The 23,835-nt window shown below is 48.6% G+C and overlaps 1 protein-coding gene across 1 annotated transcript in view; it reads left to right on the forward strand.

The window, feature by feature from the left end:
• Positions 1 to 23,835, forward strand: part of LOC144179500 (gamma-aminobutyric acid receptor subunit pi-like) — a 95,570-nt gene that overhangs the window by 70,078 nt on the left and 1,657 nt on the right. The window contains exon 8 of the mRNA XM_077707880.1: positions 10,630 to 10,931. Within this exon, the coding sequence (XP_077564006.1) occupies positions 10,630 to 10,931 (302 nt within the window). The remainder of the gene's footprint in view (positions 1 to 10,629; positions 10,932 to 23,835) is intronic.

The following is a 23,835-nucleotide window of genomic DNA, read 5'->3' on the forward strand; positions in this document are numbered from 1 at the left end:
TCGACGCACTCATGGGAAGAACAATTGCTTGCTTAACCACCTTTCTAATCATTATATAAAGCATCTTTATGTTTTCCTTGCTGAGAAGACGACATGGGGTTGACGTAAGTGATTCTCGAGAGGACAACAGCTGAAACTAATCGACAAGTATCGCATTCCTTGAGGCCTCACTTCTTGGGGGCAGCTTGCCTGATAATGTGTATGATTTCATTGATGCTGTGTTTGAGGCGCTGCAAGGATACGTCACTCTTGGTGTTGGCCTGAAGATATAGGCCGAGGATCTTCATGCTCGGGTTTGGAGTGATGGCCTGGCCATCAAGGAGTATTTGAGTGTGTTCCTTGAGGTGTCGTTTTGCGTGAGGGCGGACGACAAGGAGCAGACATTTTTTACGTGAACACTGGAAGCCACAGGCGTAGCGCATTGGCGTACTAGAAGTGATATACCGCGGGTTGGTGTGAGCGTCCTTTATTCGCTATCGCGTGGCATTCACCGAGAATGTAGTGGTTAACCCCTTACATATGCTGGGTGAGTGCATCACTTGTCTTCCCCGTCGCGGCGTGGGCTCGTAGCTAAATCGGTAAGACAACGGGCTCTGTCTTTGTTACTCTATTAGTTCCAGGTTCGGTTCCTGGCGGTTCCAGCCATTGTTTTATTTGTTCGCGGGAGTTTTCTGTTGACACCAACGGTAGCGAAAGGGCGAAAGAACCCTTGAGGGGCAGAGGTAAAAAGCTTTGCTTTAAAAGGAAGGAAAAGAAACTAAAGTCCTTGAATAGTACGTAATTGCACTGTACATTGTTGTACTACATTGTAAAGCCTGCAAAGGGTGCTAACCAGGTTGTAGGCGTGCGACAGCAGAATATGCGCAAAAAGATGAGATGTGCCGCGTCATCGTTGAATCTTACAAAATACGGAAATCAGAAGACGCGTGTGCCGCCCAGCCATCTATAACACTTCAGCAAAATGAGGTTAAATTTTTGGATGCAACAATCAAAGGTCATGCGGTATAGTAATGCATGATAACAAAAGTTATGTTAATGCTCTTTGCGCATGTGTTGTGAAGGAACGATTGAGTATAAATGCATGTGGGTTTTTGTATTGAATAAACAGTTGATAGAAAGCGGGCTCGTGTTGCCCTCTTCTTGTGTATGGTCTGTCCGTGCTTTACACATGAAAAAGATCAGCGACTCCCGGACCATCAGCCGTCTTTCTATTAGGGCCTCTATCACCCAGCGCAGCGTTCCCTAAGTAACTGGCAGTGGGACCCACAAGGGAACAGGACACGACATCGCCACGGTGTCACACAGCCGCGTAGCCACCTTAGTGTGTCGGCAAGCGTCCAGGAGTAGTGAAACCGGCTCGCCTCTTTTACTGGAAAGCAGTATATATGTCTACCCCCCCCCCCTCCCCCCAGTTTTCATTCCGGTGTCATCGATTTACTCGGCGCAATTCCAGGCCTACTCCTCACCACCACTGACACTTCTTTAACAGCTATTTTCCCCCTCGCCTCCGCCGATGCCCCTTTGGCAAGTTGCGCAGTCGGCAGCGAACGGGGGTAGTGCGGTTATGAGATGATTGCGAAAAATCAACAGAAGCACAGATGCGCGTAAAAATGCACTGATGATTACTACACTCCCTGATATGAAATTTGTGCGCAGCGCGAGCTGCGCACGGTCTTCTCGATCACGGCGCATTTCTGCTGCGTCTCAGGAAGTGTTCACGTGATCAGCCAACATAGGGCGGCGTGCGTTACTCTGCTGCTACCTCGCAGTGCGCCGCCGCCGCCGGCCAGCATAATACAAATCGTGTTTGAACCTCCTGCGCAAATTCAAGTGGTTCGGATTAGCCCCGCACAAGAGAGCAGCGAGCATGTTGTTGCGTATCGTGTTCGAACCTCCCGCGTAAACCTCGCGTAGATTAGATTAGCGGAGAATGGAACTACGTCTGGGAAAGTGCCAGGTGAGGGCACTACTTGGTGACGACACATGAGAGAGATGACGTCGTAGCCGCACGTGCCGTACTCCACTTCCCCCTTCGCTAGCTACTGCGTTCGCTCACTCGGTTATGCAGACATAAACAGACGCCGCTCCCACGAAGCCCAGGTAACGGCTGCCAAAGGCTGCCCCCTAAAACGACCGATATCTGCCGTCGCCGTTTCCACTCAAATTCGCTTAGACAAGTAGCTGCTAATCCATCCCGGTAGAAGAGAAACTTCCCCAGTTGGAAAGCCGGCTTGACCCCATATTTCTTTTTCAGCTTGGATCGACATTTTCGCCGGTGTCTTTTGCGCCTATGTATGCGTCATCACCGGTTACCGGTTTATGGGTGCACGGTTTGCAGGTACAAAAAGAGGGCGTGCACGCACAGCTAGGCGTCATGCTGCTACCGATAGAATTCCGGTTGTACTGGCATTAAGATATCGAAATTACATGGGTGTATGCGATTAATCGCCTATCCTACTCCACCGAGGGGTTCGGGTGTGGGTTGATGTGTTACACCGACATCTTACACAAACAGTGAGGTGCATACTAGTGGGAAAGAAAATGGTCAGACACACGTTTGTACGCGAGAATAGAGCTCAAGGGCTTCCAGGTTTTAAATCGTTATGGGACGGATGCATGCCGTTCGTTGGGAGGAAGAGCAAGAATCGAAGCGTTGGCCGGAACATAAGCGTGAATGGGTGCAAAAACAACGAAAAGGTGCTGACACCGCTGTTACCGCCTCCAGTTTAGCTCGTGGAGCAGCGGCGGATCCCCACCCGGTCAACGGCAAATTGCCCGCTTGGAACGCCGGCGTGAGCCATTATCACTTTTTCAGAGGGCTTTCAGGAGATATTTTCGACGGCGTCTGTCACTTCTGAGAACGCGCACATGACCGGTGGCCGGTTTATGCGTGCGCAGGTTTGTAGTGGAGAATAGTGGGAGGGACGACGGGCCGCGTGCCCACGTAGCCACAGGCTTCATTCCCGTTCTGCAGGATGGCATGTCCCGTGTAGTGGTGCGAGATTTAAACGCGGACGTCAAACGGCCAAATTGGACCTGTCCGGAGTCCTTAGTGGTAGAGCGGGTTGGGTTTGTGTGTTAGCCTATGTTCAGATTACCAACGCAAAACCCGTTTTGCCATCTATGGACGTTGATTGATTGTGGGGTTTAACGGGCCGACGCAACGCAGGCGATGAGGCGCGCCGAAGTGGAGGGCTCCGGATTAATTTTCACCAGCTGGGGATCTTTAACGTGCGCTGAAATCTCGTACACACGGGCGTTTTTGCTTTTCGCCTCCATCAGAAAAGCGGCCGCCGTGGCCGGGAAGGGAACCCGCGACTTCGTGCTCAGCAGCGGAACGCCTTAGCCACTGATCCACCGCGGCGGGTAATCTATGAACATAAAAAAATGCTATGTCACGCAGTTCGGTTGGCTGAGACGTGAGATGACGTAATTCTTTAAAGTTACCACAACAGTTGTGGCAACAGTCTGAACCTGTCCTTACACAAGCAGTAAGATGCTTACGACGAGGGGGGGACACATGCAGTCCCATGTTTATCTGCAAGAACAAAGCTTGGATCCGTAAGAGGTTCGTTCGTCTAATTGGCTAGGAAATAACCTCCATCGCAAATTACGATAACCATGTTTTGTTTCGTGCACTCCGTGGACTGTGTCCAGCTTTGCAGGTCATCCTTCTTCACAGAGTGGAAAGGCACTAATTTTTTAGGACTTCCCAATTTTTCCTGAGCCGGCTCCTTACACGAGCGGCTTCACTGTGGCTCCCCCGGGGCGCGACGGCGGTCGAAGATGAGTGAACCCTCTCAGTGAAGCTTACCTCCGGTGGTTCTGCGTTTCGGGTTTCTTGCACCACAATGTTGACAAAAGACCAGGCGCTGAGACCCCTCCCGATGGTGGCTTCGTAAAGGAAGAAACACATTACAATCATGATTACTGGGAAAAGGGGGGGGGGGCAAGCTGCATTCGTTATCAGACTTTAACATCATCATAATCATCATCAGCCTGTCTATACCCACTGCAGGGCGAAGACATCTCCAATAGATATCCTAATTATGCGGTCCTGTGCTAACTGCGACCAATTTATCTCCGCAAACTTCTTGATCTCATCTGCCAACCTGACTTTCTGCCGCCCCCTGCCAGGATTGCCTCCTCTGTTAACCTTAATGACCAACAGTTATCTTTACTTTGCATTACATGGCCTGCCTACGTACATGTCTTCACTAATATGTCCTTAACAAGCGTTTGTTCCCTGACCCACTCCGCTCTCTTCTTGCCCCTTAATGTTACACCTATCATCTTCCGTTCCATTGCTCGCTGAGTTGTCCTCAAGTTAAATTAAACCATTTTAGTGAGTCTCCGAGTCTATGCCCAATAGGTGAGTACCGGTAAGAGGCAGCTGTCATGCACTTTCTTCTTCAGCGACAATGGTAGGCTGCTATTCATTATCTGAGAGTACCTGCCGAATGCGCTCCACCGCGTTCTTATTCTTCTAATTATCTCTGCCTCATGTTTGGGACACGTGGTCACTACTTGGCCTAAGTATATATATTCACTTACCACTTCCATTGCCTCGCCACCTATCTCAAACCGCTGAACGGTCCCGAGGTTATTGATCATTACTTTAGTTTTCTGCATATTAATTTTCAGCACCACGAATCTACTCTGCATGTCCAGTGCGGGAATCATCTTTGCAATTCGTCCCCCGAGTTACTTAGCAAGGCAAAGTCATCAGCAAATCTGAGGTTATTGAGGTGTTCTCCATTACCCTTACTCCCGCCTGCTCCCAATGCAATGTTCTGAATACTTCTTGTAAACATCCTGTGAATAATATTGGAGAGATTGTGTCTCCCTGTCTCAAGCCCTTCTTCATAGGTATTTTACTTCTCCTTATGGAGGGGGATGGTAGCTGTGGACCTATTGTTGATATCGACTAGTATTCTTACATAATGCTCATCTACACATTCGTTCCGTAATGGCTGAATGACTGCTGAGGTTCAGACCGAGTCAAAGGCTTTCTCATAATCTTTGAATGATATATTTAGGTCTTTTATCTCCGCGCATTTCTCTATCACCCAATTGGTCGTGTGAATGTGGTCTATCGTTGAATAGCCTTTACGAAACCCTGCTTCAGACTTCACTGAATCAGACCCTGTATCAGACTTCTTTATAGGCTAGTATCCCCAGGTTTGTTCCCGGCACTGCTGAGAGTCACTGACATGGCCGCAAGTTGGCTTCTCGTATCAAACCCTAATCTTTAGGCGGTGTCAATTCTATTAGGACAGACGGGCTCATGTCTTCATATTGAAAGTGTTGGGGGTGATCTCTGGTTGCGCTGTGGCCATGGCGGCTGCCCTTTTTTTATACACAGTAGCCGTAACGGCCGCGCGCCTTTCGCAGTGCTTCTGTGCACATGGCCCGAAAATGGTACAGGCGCACACTACTCTTTCGCAGTTCTGGAGGGACTGGGAGTAGCCAGAGTAGCGGTGCTCGTTGAGTCTGAAAGAGGGGGGAGAGGTGATCTCGGCTGCGGCGACCGCTTCGCAGGGACAAGTCGAAACATGATGATCCGTTGGTAGCCGCCGAGCTTGAGTCACCGACAGGGTGGCCCCGCGCGCCTTCCGTTCACCGGCAAGCTTTATTCTGTCTTAGCAGGCTTTCTTACGCAGCAATGGAGCACTCCGCAACTTACACCTAGCGCGAAAGCGATAGCGGCGCGCTGAACCGTAACACGCCCGCTCGTAACTACTTGCAGTATCAATGGCAGGCAGTTACTAAAACTCTTCAGGAGAGGGCGCCACAGCCCTTCTACCGAATCACTGCTTCGCACTTGCCAGATTTCGCCATCAGTCCGTGGAACGGCTTTACTTTTTTTGGTTAAGTGTTATTGACAACTGGTCCCATGCCGTTCGTTTAGGACTTCGTTTCCTATCAGATCACGCCGCCATAATCGATTGTTTTTCTGGGGCCCTCCGCCTTGAGCTGCCGGGAAATCCCGTTTTTTATGACGAAACAGAAAAAACGTTTCACTCCACGGAACACATTCGCTTTCACCCCGGAGCCGTGATTTACATAAACTTGCCGTCCAGCGCAGCAGTTGCCAGCGGTGATTATGAAGTCTCGCCCATCACTGACGCGTTGCTCACCCGGAGTGTGCACTTGCCCGATATCATGGTCAGTAGAGGCCGAATTGTTAGGCATTAAAAAAGGTGCGCTTTAGGTGCCAAAAACAGCCAGGCAAGACAACGTTTTAGGTCTTCAACGCCGTAAATATAGGCACCAAGATGTTTTAATAAATGCAAATAATGTCAAACGAAGACGTTCGCGAACTGTATACCTACGACAGGAATACTAAAAAAAAATCATTCACCCCTCCGTCTAACGACGACTATGTTGCAAGCGAAGGTTACTCGTGATAGGTTCCTTGGTTGGGCAGTCACATACTGCGAGGGTGTGCTACTCTGGAGGGACGCACTACTCTTCTAGAATACCCACAGCGACTGCCGGGTGTGCGCTCCGTAGGCCGAATGTTTGGGGTGTAGGGCGGGAATCGGTACGGGCTGCTTGGCGTTCTGTGAGCAATTTGTGAGTAGGTGCCTGCCGGTTTGAGGTGTTAAACCCCAAGATGTGACGTTAGGCTTAACGTCCTAAACCTCAGAATGGGACGTGAAGCCTCATGTCTTGTGGCTAACAGAATTCCGGAACGCAGAGCAATGCCGTTCTTCTCGTGGAGGAGCCCTTGGTTGTCGTGGGGGTTTTCCAACCCGCTTCGACCATGTCGAAGTGGGGCGATCGGATGGGCGCCGGCTTCGTAGCGCGAGGCACCCAGGTTCTATTCCGGCCACAGGAAGCACTCTTTTCTTTCCCTTCACCCACGACCAGTCATCCTTATCGTGAGAGAAAGCTGGCTTTCCTTGAGGGCGTATTGGCGTACAGAGGCATCAGGGAGAACACTAAAGGCCCAACCAAATGCACGCGTAAAACCGACGTACTCGCGCAACGACGTACGCCTGCGGCGGCATACGCCGCTGCCTTTACGCCGGCCGACGACGTCGGAGAGGGCGAGTAACCACATATCGCCGCAACGCGCGCGTAACCATTGCGCCGCGCAGTGTGGCTCGACTACTTTGAACTCAGCTTTGTGGCGACCAGTTCAAGTACATTTTAACTCAAATAAAGCAAATAATGCCTATTCGCACAAAAATACATATACTTAATACAGAAACAACTAAAACAGTTCTTGGGACATGAAAAATGTTAAGGATTAGTATGCATACTTGGCAGGCAGAAAACCATTCCGCTACTATGGCGTAAAACTGCCTTGCTCCCATAGTTGCTCGTTGCTTCGCGTGTTTTGTCCGGTTGTTTGGACACTGTATTTTACAGATTACTTCGTTTAATCGCATAATGAATAGTGAAGTTAGCTTATTTATCAACTCACTGTCTTGTTATGTGATCTGACCGCCGATAACATCACCGCCAGAGGTGTACGTCAACACCGTACCACCGTACGTCCGAAAGTTTGCGTCGATGTCTGGCGCGCTTTGACTGGGGCGTAACAAGCGCGTACCAATGCATTCCGCGTACGCCGGAGTACGCCGGTTCCTTACGCGCTTACGCCGGTTTACGTCGTTGCGCGAGTACGTCGGTTTTACGCGTGTGTGTGGTTGGGCCTTAAGGCTTCGCTCTAAAGCAGTTCCACTCAACGTGAAACCTGTCAAGTGCGGAGCAGGGGTTCGCCAGAGTTTCAGAACCAGCCCGGCGTCGATATGAGTGGTCACGAAAAGGCGCCGCAACCCCCTTTAAAGGAGCCATGAAGAGAAAACACAAGTTTGGTTCATTCAAAAGATTGTCTCGTTAGAATCATACTGACACCACTTTTAACGTAAACTTCGCTCAAATAAGCTACATAATTAGGAAAAACGGGAATGGTCATGCGACCCACCAGCTCATTTCCCGCAACAGAACCTATGTCGTCACATGAGCTAAGCTCTGCGATTGGCGGAGGCTGGCAGAAGCAGACGCAAATTAGGTAGAACTTACAAACTAGACGAACGAGCGATTTGCGCTTAAATTTAGGGCACATTCTTTACAAAGCAATAAGAATGATGGGACAAACAGTGGAAGTTACGAAAGCACATGTAAACATAGAAGTACTGATGCGTTCTGCTGTTCGTACTGCGCACAGCATGCTTGGTTTCGCTGCACAGCACTACGGGGCTTGGGGTTGTCTCAGACGACACTGGCCGATTGACGCAAGCAACAGTGTCTTACGTGACCCCATCTGTCGAGCGAGCACTGTTTCAGGGAACGAATATTTTCTCCCAGAACAAAAACAAGCCAGGTTTAAATGCGGGCAAAAACAAACCAAACGCTTGCCACGGTATGGTGGCGCCATCTAGGTTACGGAACGCAAAGAAACGCGGGAACAAACCAACACCGCTGTACAGGGTGGAGACAACCTTTGAACGGTCCCGTGCCGCCGCAATTGGGCCAACGGGCTCAACGCGTTATTCTTTTCGTTTCCCACGAGACCTAGCAACGCGAAACAGACAATATGATTCAAACTTCTTCAGTAAAACGCGTTGCGGCGATAATTTTAGCGCGGTTTTGACACAATGACTTGCTTCGGCGGCGAGCGAGCAACCGAAAATGGCGGCGCCAGCGTATACGTGTCTCTACCCTGTACGGCGGATGCGTGAATGAAGGTATTCTAGGCTGCAGAGCGGTTGGTTTCAGTGATGTCACTTGGGACCACGAAAACGCACGATTGAGCGGGAAAATCAAAATTTTAACCTAAATTGTTTAATTTCTCAGTGAATAAAGCATCGTTTGTATCCGGACAAGCGCTGGGGGCACTATAAAACACGAAATCTTTCGAATAAAACCAACTTGCATTTTCTCTTCATGGTTCCTTTAAAGCCTATAAAAAGCCACAGGATTGAATTTTCATTATTTTTGTAATTATAGCGCTCATGTATGGTTTTATCTTTGTTATTGTTGGCTATTTGCAGTCTATTCCTGCCCGTCACCGCGCGAGCTCAGATTCGAAGGACACTGAATTCTTTATTTCCTCTCCTTTGAAGATATCCACAGTATGTGCCGCATTGAAATGACATTTACCATCCCGTCGTAAAGAGAGTCGAGAGAATCGCGAAAGCTGAGATTGGGTCCAGCCTTCGCCGAAGGTGCGTCCAATCGACCGTCAAGCCTTCAAACACTCCAGTCCCGAACGAAGAACTCGCCCATGAGACAATTTTTTTGCACACTAAGTGAACGCATCTATGAACGATATCAATTTGTACTGGTACGGGATCTATGAGATAAAGGTTGTACTCCTTAATCATGATCGAGGCGTGCATAGTCTTTTCTAGAAGCGTTCTTTTTCGAGATTTTCAAGTAACAGTTTTGAATCCCGGTTCCCCGCCTAACGACGAATGCATTGTGTTTTGCGATAACGCCATTGGTCCCACTAAAATGCTCTGTGGCCTTATCAAAGAAAGAGCGTGATTTTTGAGTTTCGTGTGACGTGATAAAATTGTTCTATGACGTGGGCCAGCAGTGTTCATGTATATATATGTGTATTCGTGTGCTAATAAAACTGTTGGAAGTAGCGCCTTGTGTGTGTCAAGTCACTTGTCCTGTTGTCCTAGCGCTTCAATTCTATGTCATGTTCTACCAACAGGCCCAAACCAGCACCCTCGTAATCGAAAATACCGTTTGTCATCTTCGTTTGCGATGCGGCGACGCATATCTGAGCCTCCAAATTTTCCACGTCGCAATTTTTAAGGTGACAGTACCGGGAAAATCTGAATTTAAGGAGCCGAAAATTTCGCTAAAGTTGGCCTTTAAGCCTTGCGCCTTGTCGGCCGGAAGGACGTGAATCGAAGATGTCCGCTGTTCATGGTAGCCAGCATTAGTCGCGTTACTGGTGACGCCAACTAGTGCAGGGTACAAGCGTTCCGACGTCCGGTCTTCCCCCCTTCAAAGGTAGCCGTCCGTCTGGCGAGATTTCTGAAATGCGCGTGTGTACCAGAGACTGCCAACATAGCCACAGCGCGTCGCATGTCGCGAATTAAGCGCGAAACAGCCAGTACTCTGCCCCTCCAGATTCCCCGAAGGCTCGCGGCAGCACTCTCATAACAAGCGCGCTGAAAATTGGCGCGGTGAGCAAGAGAGATTCAGGCAACAATCCTGCTCACAGTGATGCGCTGCTTGTAACGACTAAACTGGCCTCCGTGCCGACCATATGTCACCGACAACCCAACCAACAAGTAAACAATTTTATTAGGTGTACACAGTGTTATAAGCCGAATATGTGCATGTCAGCCCACTCAAAAGGTTGCAGCTATGGAATGAATTGGATTGAAATGGATTGGATTGGATTTTAACTGGTTTGTATTGACTTGGATTGGATTGGATGAAATTGAATTGTATCGGATTGGGTTGGATTGGATTTGAATTATATATATGTACACATGCGTTGTCACTCATTTACATGCGCGAGTGGGGAATGCCACGGGTGATTTACGGTGAGAACGATCCCCAGTGCTTCGCCCACTCGTCATGATTCACTTCGTTGAGATGCGTGAATTTTTTAGCTTTGGCGAAATATTTTCCTCGACGTCCCTGCAGGGCACGAGCGCTGCCTGCTGCTGATGTTCGCGTTCAGCCGCAACCCTTGGCCGCACATCCTGAGCACGTGGCTTCCGTCCGCGCTGCTGGTGCCGGTGGCGTGGGCGCGGCTGTGGTTCCCGGGCAGCGGCCTGTTCCTTCCGTGCGCGGCGCTGGCGGGCCTGGCCCTGCACGCCACCGAGTTCAAGGAGCTGCTCCGGGGCCACGACGTGCTCACCGCTATGGACGCCTGGCTCCTGCTCTGCCTGCTGCTCGTGCTCGCCGCCTTTCTCGACCACCTGCAGGCTACGGCCGGCAGCACCGTGCGTGGCTCGCAATTTCTGCCTTCCCGCGCTCGTCACGCGCCTCCTTCACGCGGTGGTCAGCTTCATTGTGGTACATCTTAACCACACGACTGTCGTAGACTGCAACAAAAAAAAAAACCGGGGTTAGTGTGTTGACGTCGCAACCAAATAAGAATTGCTGAAATCGGAGGTCGCTTGTAGTGACGTCTGTCATCATACTGGTCAATCCACGTTAGTGGGTGTTTGGTTACGCCTATGTTAAGATGTATGCTGTGGTTGGATGAAAACTTACCCCACCGACATAACTTGCAACGTCAAACTCGTTCTGCTTGGAGCTGCGTGTAGCGGTTGCCGGCATTTCTGAAGTAGAATATCACGGCGCATTTACTCGGTCCACCTATACAGAGTGAATCCCAGCCGCGGAGTCCAGCTGATGTAGAAGAATGGGTTCATCCCTCATGAAAACGAATTTTTCCTTTCGGTTTACTTTGTGGATCCTCCATGTTGACTATGTGGCCTTTCTTTTGACTTTTCCTTTGTGTTACCTCTAGGACATAAGCAGGCTGTGCAATTTTTATACACTGCCGGACAAACAGTTATGATATTTTACCTCTATATGTACTGTGGTAAAAATGAAGTTTATGTTGCTATGCGAAGATTTTATTTCGGACGCGGAGTATAAAACTTAGGTATAAAATAAGTGAAGTTTTTTGTCTTGGCTAGAGGTGGTAAGAAACAATGGCGATGGTTTGTGGAAATTCTGCAGCACTGTATACGTTATTTCGTGCTAGTAAGGTCTGATAAATTCGTAGAATTAACATTACGAACTGGTACGTTTGTATGAAACAGTGGCGTAAAAAGGATACATTATGAACGAGGCTATTCGAAGTGCCTCCTCCCTCCCCTTACAAAAAAAAAATGGGAGGGAGAAGAATATAGACCAAAAAAACGTAAAAAAAAAAAACAAAAAGCCGAATAGAAAATAAGGCAATGAAAGCAAAAAACAACCTGAAAAGTGGCTTCCGATTGTCCTAGTCTGTGTTTTCCTTCAGGGTCGTTGTAAAATGGCTTATCCTTTACTAAATGCTGAAGCGGGGTACTGTTTATTGGGGTAGAGCTTACGGTATAAAGATATTGCGACAGAAAAAAAAGAAGGGACACAGCCAGAGGAGAGCAACAAGAGCAATAACAGCGTCAAAATAACACCTAAGGCAAGAAAACTTTACTTGAAACACACAGTTTTTTAAACGAAAAAAAGTCATTGGGCTGGTTCGAACCTCCGCCCTTTGAATCAGTAAGCGAGTACGTAACCTCCAAGCCACGGGAGCGGAATGTGAGGTCCTTCTAGACGTAAGGCTAAATATTTCAGCTTGCCCTGCCTTGCTAAGCCTCCATTTCAGTATAGTGCCTCTAGGCACTATAGTTTTAGTGAACTATTTGCCTGCGCGAATAACTTGACGCACGGTCCTTTTGTGTGTGCGTGTGTGCGCGCGCGTGCGTGCGTGCGTGCGTGCGCGCGCGCGTGTGTGTGTGTGTGTGTGTGTGTGTGTGTGTGTGTGTGTGTGTGCGCGCGCGTGCGTGCGTGCGTGCGTGCGTGCGTGCGTGCGTGCGCGTGTGTGTGTGTGTGTGTGTGTGTGTGTGTGTGTGTGTGTGTGTGTGTGTGTGTGTGTGTGTGTGTGTGTGTGTGTGTGTGTGTGTGTGTGTGTGTGTGCGCGCGCGCGCGTGTGCGCGCGCGCGTGTGTGCGCGTGTGTGTGCGTGCGCGCGCGCGGGGAATAATTTTTTACCACCCTGTTCTGTTTATGAAAAGTAAAAAAGTGAATGCTTGGACGCTGAACAAAATACAAAACAGTCAATCATGATGTAGATGACGATGATAATAACCTTGTTAATCCCTTTTTATTTGAATTTGATTTTGAGTAGCAACAACTTACAACAACTTCAAGAAAATATACTGTCATTAAATATATGTTTGCTATTATCAACTTTAACAAAATACTATAATGACGTCAGCTGCCTAGTTTGCTTCAGGGGTGATCATGGAATAACTGCTATATAGCCAACTGTAGTAATAAGTCTAGTCTAGGCTAACATATATGCAGTCACTGTCATAGGTGCGATGTACAAAAAAAAAACGTGGCTGGTTCGTCGTTTGTTGTGCGTAGTTTTGGTGGTTTGATTTCGATTTGCTGGCGTTACGTGAATTACTACGTGCTCCCCCTGCCGTAATATTACCTGTTAGTGCTCTTGTGCCACCTGAAACGTCGTGAGTGCCGCCACAGCGCCTGTGTCGTCGCCGTACTGCGCTGCTGTAGCAAACGCACATCGAGGTCGCCATTTGACAAAACACCTGACAGGTTTTGCGTGCCTGCGCGAATCAAGAGTTTCTACTGCAAGTTCCAGGCTGTCGGCGTGACACGAATGATTTTGAGGAGCAGTAAATGCACTGTAAATGGCAAGCGCCACACGAAAGACAATTCGCGTTCCAGTACTTCGCACCCTCACCAGCGTTCAGGGCGTGGAGATGTGCAATTTTATTTGCCCTAATTGTGCCGAATTGACACAAATTATCGCGCAATAAATGCATTAATGAATGGTCAAATGTGTGTGCAGTGTATATATACAGTGTTTTATTGACGGTATTGGTGCTACGTTGTGACGAGTTCCGGGTTGTGCTTCCCCTTCAGGATCACTGCCTTGTGGTCGGTGAAGTGCAGAGACAGTGGTTCTTCGAGCGGGGCTAGATTGAATTTGGCAAAGACGAGGTTTAATGTTCGGTAGTACGCTGATTTCCTTAGTTAGTAACCACCTCGCCCAACCTACCGCCTTATTTGTCTATGGAGGTTCCCCTGATGGTCGTCGGTTGATTCCGGAACGCGCTTATATATGATGGTGATGATTGCTATTGCAATCACTTTTGTAGTGGGGGGATGACATGTCATCTTACCAAAAAGGACTTATATACCTAAGTTTAATACTCTTGGTTTAATACTAAGGCTGTTTAAGGCAGGCACAAAAAGCTCGTTAGGCACAAAATACGTTTTTTTTTCTGTTAGGGGTGGTAACTGTACTAGGCAACATTCCACTCTGTTTTTCGTCCACCAGCATTCTAATCTTCTTTTCGTCCCCGACAGCCTTGAAGTTAACTTCTTCTGTGCTACTCTAAAATCCTAGGGCTTCTGGAAGCCCAATATTTCCCTCGTGTAGATTTGGATGGATACCCTCACATTCTAACACTATGTGCCGCATAGTTTCTATTTCTTTTCCGCAGACCACGCATACCGCATCATTTTGTGAACACTTCCCCACAAAGCTCTTTGTTCGCAACCAACCTACTCTAGCCTCAAAAAGCAAAGCACTGCCCTGGGAATTATCATAGAAGTTTTCCTTTCTGATGTTCAATTTCTCAGCCCTGTACATCTGTAACGACGTTTTAGCTTCCATTCTTACTCTCCATTTATTCGTTTCAATTGGCCTTGCTTCTTTTTTTGGTACCTTGGCTGTTTTGGGCTCTCCACTGTTCTTTTCGTATTGCATCGTTAGCCTTCCAGTCTTCCTTAACCCCTGCGTGTCCACGCTTTTCAAGTATAGGTACCTACAAACCTTACCTGCCCACCTTCGTTGATCCATTCCTGTCAACCTCATCTCATTGCGCTGTAGTCACTGTAGTTTCAACTGCAATTGCAACTGTTTTTTTTGCCGCGGATTATCGTTGACAGTTTATGGTTTTTGCTTTGTTTTTGCGTTTTGTGCCCTTTGAAATTCGCGCTGTTTGCTACTGCAGTTTTCAGTGCTCTCCCCAGATGGCGCGCGGATGGTACTACAGACTGCGCTGCTCTCGGTAGATGGCTTACAATGCTGTGCGCTCGTAGAGTTTCTCTGGGTCTATTGGATTCAGCCTGCACCTCTTGAACCAGTTCACAGCGGTGCAAAGCGGGTTCCGCCATCGTCGGAACCAGACCTGCACATTTTTCGTCTGCTTCTGCACCTCCTCGGCAGGGAGTGCACGCAAAGCTATGAACCCGTCATGCACCCGTCAGCACCACCGGTGAATCGAACGGCGCAGTTCAGGTGCCGCGAGCTGCACCGCTGAAACGAACGGCGAAGTGCGGCACCACCTGAACTGGTTCACGCGGTGCAGGTGAAACGAATAGACCCTCTATATTGGCGGTGAGATGTTTGAGTAGCGCCCCCTGGCTCTGACGTGGGCTTAGGGGGTAGGGACCCACTCCGCTGTCGTCGGCTACACTCCGCTTGTGAGGGGCTGCAGCGCCTGGGCTAGAAATTGCTCGCTTTGATGCTTTAGTGCATCAAGAAGCGTGTTTCTAGTAATTCAGGTATTTTTACCAGCCTCTGCCGCATGAATAATTTCAAGGTGTATCCCGCACAAGTTTGCAACACACGATGAGAGAGAGAATAACTTTGTTCAGAGCAACGGTCAGAAGATCGCGTGTAACTTGTCCTTTCTAGCTTATACGCGAGGTACAGCGCTCAGAGCTCCTCGATAAGTATTCAAAATGCCTAGGCTTCCATACACTATTTTTGGGACGCTCTTATGAAAACTGAACAGTCTAAGGCCGCGTGCCAAGCAGAGGGCCCGTACACGCGCATTGCATTGCAGGAAATAAAGCGGCTGTCCATTTCTTTCGTTGTCGACCTGCATCAGGTTAATGTTTTTTTTTGTTTTACTTTGCCCAACGCATTAATTTTTCCGCACCGTTACAAATGTTTATTCGTAGGTTTTGGGATGCTGGGGTGGATCACAAAGATCGTGTGGATATTTTCTTCAGGCTGTATGGCGTATATTTCCTTCATGACAAATTCGATTTAGATATGGCTGCGTGCAAGAAGATGCATATTCTCTGCGTGCGTTGTTTATTCAAATGCAAATACAATGAGAAGATTTGTGCTACGCCACCGCGATCGCGCCTCAGACAACGTTGTCCAGGGGCCGAATTCTCTAAAACGACGGGGCGTCGCTTTGAAGCGACGGGTTAGCGCCATTGAAATGCATGTGTTGTGGGGTTGGGGCCGTCGCTTTGCGGTGCTCCTCATGAGGGGTGATCCTGAGAAAAGCAGTGTGGCAAGGGCGCGAAGTGACAAGCGAAACGACGGGGGGCAGTGGGTGTCGCTTCGCGCCCTTGCCACACTGCTTTTCTCAGGATCACCCTTCATGAGGAGCACCGCAAAGCGACTGCCCCGACCCTACAACACATGCATTTCAATGGCGCTAATCCGTCGCTTCAAAGCGACGCCCGTTTTTTAGAGAATTTGGCCCCAGCAGAGTACTCGAAGCGGCTTTTGGTGCTCCGAATTTCTACCGTAACCATCGTTATCATAACGAGCTGACAGCCAACCCAAACAATTATGACATAATTACGGCGTTAAAGATGTGATGTACTAGCTAACAAACGCAATAAATAGTATACGTGCATATATTACAAGAATCGAAACCGATGAATATTTCGAAAAATCTCTATACTGCTTGCACCCCTTCCAGACGTAACAAAAAAATCCTAGTCTACTCCGGTTAGCGTTCTATGAATCGAAAAAAAATACTCTTACTCTCTTGTTTTGGACTGAGGACCCTACCCGCTAATGAGTTCAATTTTACTGTTAAATTAGGTTTTCCCCTCGCCTCCTCTTACTCCTCTTGAGCGCAGTTTTCCTATGATGCATATCTCAAAATTGCGAGAATGTACCGAATTTCCCTCCAGGTCTGAACAAACATAATGTTACTGTATCTTTACCGTAGACGTTGCTTGTTTTGCTCAATAAACCTCCATACTGGTTAGAAGCATATTATAAAACCAACAAACAGTGGGTTATCTGTCGCTCAACCTACAGGTTTTGCGGCCCATAGTGCATGTCAGCACACTTTCATGCTATTACAACGTAAAGTGATGAGATATAATACTTTCGATCGTTTTGCGAGGTTGCGAAAAGTTTTTTTCTTTCATATGACTACCGGGAATCCTAATGCCTTCTGCCAAATCCGACAACCCCGAAGGCCTGGTATTTACTTTGGCCTTGCATTTTTACTTTTGTGGGTTATTAGCAGCTGGCGACTCCCTTTGTTCTAAAGATTTATGAACACTGAAGCTGACGCTTACTACGACTCTTGGCGCTCCACACAGTGCCGGCTTCGCAAAAACTGGGGCGCCGCCGCAATGTTTGTTCCGGAGCGGTATCAAAAACTATACTTTAAATAGCGCCTTCAGCTGGTGTATGCGATTTAAAGAATTTTATTATGATGAAAAGTTACGCACACACGGAATCTGGTGCAAACAAGCATCAGACGTCAACCGAGCGCAAAGAAACAGCAGGGAGAGCGAGCCCGAGTGAAGCAGACGACAAATGCGAGAGTCCCTAAGCCGACGTCACGGAGGCTAAGATCCCTAAAATTACTAAGGTAGCGCCAACTGCTCCCTCCTTCTCCGCTGCCCTCCTCTTTTAAGTGCGAATGCACTTTATAAGCGACCCCAAACCATCCACCGCCGGCGGCGTTGGCGTCCGCAGTGCTCCTCTATATTTGAAAAAGAAACAGCATCCGGCGCCAGGTTTCGATCCGAGGACTTTGCGGCCGCAGCGCGACGCTCTACCGACCAAGCCACGGACGCTTTTTTTTTCTTTATTGCACATTGAACAAACAGTCCCTACAATGTCTACAATGCTATTCTAAAACGCATCAGTGTCGGTTTAAAACCCGCTCACCGAACTTCGGTTGGCGAAAACTATTATAAACATCGAAAGAAGACAATTCCTCCAAAACGGGTAGCCACGTAAGCTCCGGGCACTGCACATTAATTACTTCCTTCAGCATACTGACATTCTGAGCAAAGTACTTGCTGACGGTCTTCGCGTCAGCATCAGAGTGGCGCACCGCCATACGACTCAGCCAAATGGCGTGTAGGCCCAAAAACATTATCAGGTCATACGGCACACTGTCATGTTCGTCTACGGGAATGAAACGGATTCCATGTGATGTCACAGGCAAGTCTTTTTTCAGGGTACGCTGAAGAACGTCCCAAAAAAAGACGGCATCCCAGCAGTCTAGGAAAACGTGGTCTATTGTTTCGGGTTTTTTACACAAAAGACAAACTGTTGTCCATGGCACAAACAACCCTTTTTCAGCCATCCATGTTTTGACTAGAAGAGTTCCCGAATGAAGCTTAAAAAAGAATGTTTTCATACATGCTGGGACTGCCATCTTTTTGACGCGACACAGTACATCTTGCCCTGGCCCAATGCGGTACATAGTTCTGTACAGCGGTACTGGAAAAAGAACATCTCTAAGATCTTCTGACAGACGTTTTCTTGAAACACTTGAAAGGTATTCAAGGGAAAACCTTACACAGAGGAATCTTAAAGATTCAACGGTTTCCTTCAGGTAACCTTTCAATGTGTAACGTTCATCAACACTGGAAACAACAAACTGCGGGAGTGAACCCACCAAGACACTTTGTAGAAATGTGCGCAGAAAGGCATCACTCGCATCGCGAAGAAACATAAATCTGCTGACAAGTTGTCGCAAAAACAGGTGTGATAAGATCACCCCTCCCGTTCGAACTTTACGAAAGAGATTCGTACGGCTGGTTCTTTCCCACTGGAAACCCCAGATGAATACAGCAAAAATACGGTGCATTTTCTGCACATTTACTCGCGAACAGTGTATTACTTGCATCACGTACCATAGCTTTGCCAGGAAGAACATGTTGCAGACAGTGGCACGAGCGAACATCGAAAGGTTGCGGCCTCCCCACCTCGTTGCTTTTTCACGCAATCTTACTGCTTCTTCCTGCCAATGCTTGCTACTATCTTGGTAGCACTCCAGCGGAGCGCCAAGATATCTTTTCGGTACCTGAAACCGCTGGATGTTTTCAAAAAACTCTGGTTTGGTGGGCCATACCCCGTGCCACAGACCCGAACATTTTTCCCAGTTTACGGCACTACAGGTTTGTGCGCAGAAATCTTTTGTAATCTTTGTCACTTTTTGCACGCTCTCTTTATCTGTAACAAACACTGCCACGTCGTCCGCATAAGTCAACAACCGCAGTTCACTTGAGTTCAAACTAAATCCCCTAACTTCATTACTTTGGATTATTTTTAAACAAAAAGGCTCTAAAAACATGCTAAAAAGGAGTGGCGACATCGGACAACCTTGCCTAACTGACGATAACACAGGTACGCATTTGCTGACCTTTTTGTTTATAACTAACTGCGTGGTACACCCCTGGTAAGCCATATGCACTCCATTGTATAGCACTTCCCCCACATTTGCTTGTTTCATAATACAGAATAACACTTCGTGACACACTCTGTCGAAGGCTTTTTCAAGGTCAATCTGCATCATCGCAACGTGGCGGCACATCAAATCACAGCATTCCAACACACTCCGAGCAACATGGATATTGGTGACGATACTTCGTCCCCTAATGCCGCACGTCTGATGTGGCCCAACTAAGGACGTTATGACTGTTTGCAACCTTTTCGCTAAAATTTTCATCAGTATTTTATAATCAACGTTCGCTAACGTGATCGGGCGGTAGCCATTAACTGACTGCAGTTTAACCGGATCATCACATTTGGGTAATAGAACCGTATATGTCCGGGAGAATGACACCGGGAAACTATTATTCTCATATGCTTCTTTAAAAACGTTCAGCAAAATAACTGAAACTCTATCGTTGAACGCCTTGTAAAACTCCGCATTTATGCCATCCGGTCCTGGCGTTTTAGCCCCCTGCAATTCGTCAATTGCTTTTTTCACTTCGCCGAGTGTAAGCGGCTGTTCTAAGCCTTCCTGCACGACGTCTTCTAACTGTGGTATCAACGGAAGAAATTCTCTTTTGAAATCTTCCATTCGCGGAGCACTATGACCAAACAGTTTCTCATAATGCTCCACAAATGCCTTTTCTATGTTTTTTTCTTCCCTTGTAAGTGTTCCGTGAAAAACTATTTCCTTAATTTCATTTTTTTGTGCTTATTTTATTTCATCGCCTAACGCCCTTTTAGTGGGTGTTTCCCCAGCTAATAATTTTTCGCCACGGGCCCGCACTGTGGCTCCCTGATAGCGAACTTTATCTATTGCCTCTAGTTTGCCTTTTATAGCTGCTATATCTTCGCCAAATAAACCAGGCATTTCGCTCTCTAGTACAAGTAACTGGTGTAGATTGTTGCGCAATTTTTTTCCGCTGCTCTTTCTATCCGTCATAATGCGGTTGACCTGGATATTGCGCACAACTTTACGTCCTGCTTTATTAATTCCCATTTTTCTGCCCAGGAAGGACCCACTGCGCTGTCGTGCTCGACGAAAATTTTCTCTACTTTTTCTTTAAACCCTGAATCTTTCAATAATCTACAGTTTAATTTCCACAGTTCCCAAGAAAACTTCTTATCCTCTTTTCTGCCGCCTACCACGAAGGACACGAGACAATGATCACTGAAAGATACATCCTTTACGCTGTAGTTCGAACACATTGACACCAGGTTCAGGCTCACGTAAGCTCTGTCTAGGCGAGCGTGGCTAGCGCCTTGGAAATGCGTAAATCTTAAACAGTTTTCTTTTGACGCAATGTGAGCAACGTCTTCCATTTCATGGCCTTCTAACATTTCATAAAGGAATTTGGCGCTTCGATCCTTCTGTCCAAACCCGCCTATTCGGTCTTCTCTCGCACAAACGCAGTTGAAGTCTCCCAAAAGCATTACATGTTTTTCGCAATTTAGATAGGTTTCAATGTCCTGAAAAAACTCTTCTCGTTCTTGTATTTTGTTTGGAGCATAAATACAGAGCACCCGAAATTCATCTCCGTCAAACAGAAAGTCACATACAACTAATCTTCCAGACTTGCCGGAACGAACATTTTTAACCAACACACCGCTTGCTGATCTTATAAGTATACAACACCCTCCCGATGTTCCAACAGCGTGACTTACGCACGCGTAAAAGCTGTTACCGAATGTATTGACCATGCTGTTAGTCTTGTCCTCTGCCTCTATTTTTAGTTTCTTGTACGCACAGAAAGTCAAGTTCCTTCTCAATCATAAGGCGCTTCAATTGGCATTGTTTCCGCCTGGCACCTAGCCCGCGCACGTTCAGGGTACCTATGATGAGAGGCATTTTTTTTTTAAACCCTACACTAACGGCGAAAAGACTGACAACACTGCCATCAAATATAGAATCGTTACAACGTGATGTAGTTCCACGCATTGTTCTAGCTATAGCTTTCACCCTGGAAATTCTGTCTTGGTTGATGCCCCCACACCAGACAACACAAGACACCATTTCACGTGATGTTGCCCCCACTTGAATAGCACACCTCGCCAGTGTCCGTCGACGCACTTTTTTTTTTGGCCTTTTGGTTGGTTCGGTACCGTTGTGGCTTTCATTTGACGTTTCTCGGCGCTCGTTCTGGCGGGACATGAAGCTTGGCTTTGGGTATCGCACGCCTCCCTTGTCCCGCCTTTCGCGGGGGCTCTCCGATGGCTTCGATGGGTTCGTGCTCCTCGGGGCCGTTTTCTTCTCGCGACCGCTTGGCTGCCGTAGAGGCCTCACCGCTGGCTTCCACCTCCATTATGTCAGGCTTGGAGTCGTCGTCCTCGCTAGGAGACGCCGCGGCGCGTTCAACACAGCCCGCGTTCCCGCTACCACTCACGATGACTTCAGGCTGGCACGTCACGCTTTCCTGCGTCTCACTGCCAATATCCTTCGGCTGATTCTCGTTATCTTGCGTCGGCTGGCCGCTTTCGCCGTTCCCGCCGTCGTCAGCTGCCTTGTTGATTTCCTCCGCTTCCGCCTCGTCCATCGTCAGCTCAGATTTCTCCGAGCCAAACGGCGTCGTTGCGGCAACGGCGTAGGTCTTGACGCAGTGTTGCGCTTCGTGCCCGAAGCGGCGGCAGACGCTACACCGCGGGACGCGGCAGTCTCGCCTGATGTGCCCGATCTGCTCACAGCGCAGACACTGCGGCGGCCTACCTGGGACCGCGACGAGGGCTCGGTCTCCTGCGATGCGCATCTGCTGTGGGATGTCTTCGGGTGCTACACCCGCCTTGAGTTGCAGCGATATGACGCGTGTTGGAACGCTTTCTTGATTTCTTCGTCTGGCACGTTGTGCAACACCCAATGCAACTTGACACGGATGTCCCGATTGCACGGGTCAATCACGAGGCATTTCCGTCCTTTCACCTTTATCTCCTGAGTGGCGACAATCTTCTTTGCAGCTTCGGCGTTGTTAAAAGTCGCAGCCCATACTTGGTTCATCTGGTAGGGACCAAGCGCTACGACGCTGCCGAAAACATTCGGTTGCTGTAGCGCGTCTCGTAAGTCTTCGACGCGGTATGGCCGCCCCTTCACATCACAGTGAAAAAAGACAGTATTATTAACGACTGACCCGGTTGGCAGAGTTGGCAGTACGACAGCGTAATCTTCATTATCTTCAATCCTGCTACCGAGGGCCATCTGGCCCGCTGAAGCCGCTCTATCAGAGCCCGACATCACACGTCCGTTCACCGCTGTGGCCGGAAGTAGAGTCCGACCAAGCCATGGACGCGACGGTGATATCAGTGTTAGACGCGCCTTATATCTTTAACGCATTCAAACTACGTCGTCAGCGGCGTGCGTTGGCGACTCAGCGGCGTTATAGCGGCTTGATAACTGCGTGGTGTACACGTGATACTACAAACCCGATGGAAGAGATGGAAGAGAAGGCGGCGAGGCGGTGGGCTGCGGGGGCCGAGCGCAAGCGCCGCAAGCGGGCCGACAACCGTGCATTCGCACTTTCACATTCTCCCCCTCGGGGAAATGCGGGGGAATTTTTTTTTCTCTCCCCTCACCCGCGGCGCCGCGGTCCCTTTAACTCCATGGTGGGGCCGCAATTTTTGTTGGCTTCCTCAGAGCAGACGCCCTCGCAACGCGTCGGGCCGCTCGCTGCAGTTTTTCGTGCAGTTTGCTCTTGTTTTCGCGCCGCAATCGCTCTTTGGTAGCATTAATAGTATTTCTAGAGCCCCGTTTTACCAACACGCATTAAGTGAGGCTGTTTTGTTGTATAGTTTTGTCTAGAAGGGGATACTATTTGCGGGGTGGATGCCGCGGGCGCATACGGACAGCGCGGGGTTTGTTTACGTGTGCGGCATGCTCAGGATAGTTCGTGAACGCGAAAGGATCGAACGTGGACGTTTCAAACTGCTCTGTTACATAGTATTTCTAGAGCCCCGTATTACCAACACGCCCTAAGTGAGGCTGTTTTGTTGTATATTTTTGTGTAGAAGGGGATATTTGCGGGATGGATGCCGCTGGCGCATACGGACAGCGCGGTGTTTGTTTACCTGTGCGGCATGCTCAGGATAGTTCGTGAACGCGAAAGGATCGAACGTCGACGTTTCAAATTGCTCTGTTACAGTAATTCCGTTCTTGCATTTGCGTGTTTAAGTTGTGGTTGTGCAAGCGCTGCACAGAGGGCTTGCGCATGGTTCGCGGTGACCTTGGTTCGCGGCAGTTCGAGCGCTGCGCTGGCTTTTTTGCGTTCGGGTTTTTTGCGTTAGTTGTAGATCATTAGGCAGCGCTCAGTATGCGTCCCGCATTAGCTACTGGCATTCATGCCACCTTTATTCCGTGCACTTTCCGGTGCTTTGACGCTGTTGCAAAATATATGTCACCTTCACGTCGTTATAGGCTGCTGTCAGGGTCAAAGTTCTCGCGTCTCCTCGTTGGCCTCGCCCATGACGGCTGTACTTTTGGCAGTGCGTCCGTGGCATAGCAATGTTCGTGGGATTGGCGTTCACAATTACTTCGAGTAAGGCCCTGTCGGGCATATCTGGAAAAGGCTGGCACAAAGAACGCGCAGTGAAAGAATGCGCTCAGCTTACAATTAGCTGTAGTGCCCAGTTCTATAATAACTACCGTATTCCAAGGCCAGAAGCGCGTTA

The sequence above is a fragment of the Haemaphysalis longicornis genome, unplaced genomic scaffold (genome assembly GCF_048455015.1).
Source record: "Haemaphysalis longicornis isolate Haplotype H1 unplaced genomic scaffold, Haemaphysalis longicornis Haplotype H1 scaffold_4, whole genome shotgun sequence".
Classification (NCBI taxonomy): Eukaryota; Metazoa; Arthropoda; class Arachnida; order Ixodida; family Ixodidae; genus Haemaphysalis; species Haemaphysalis longicornis.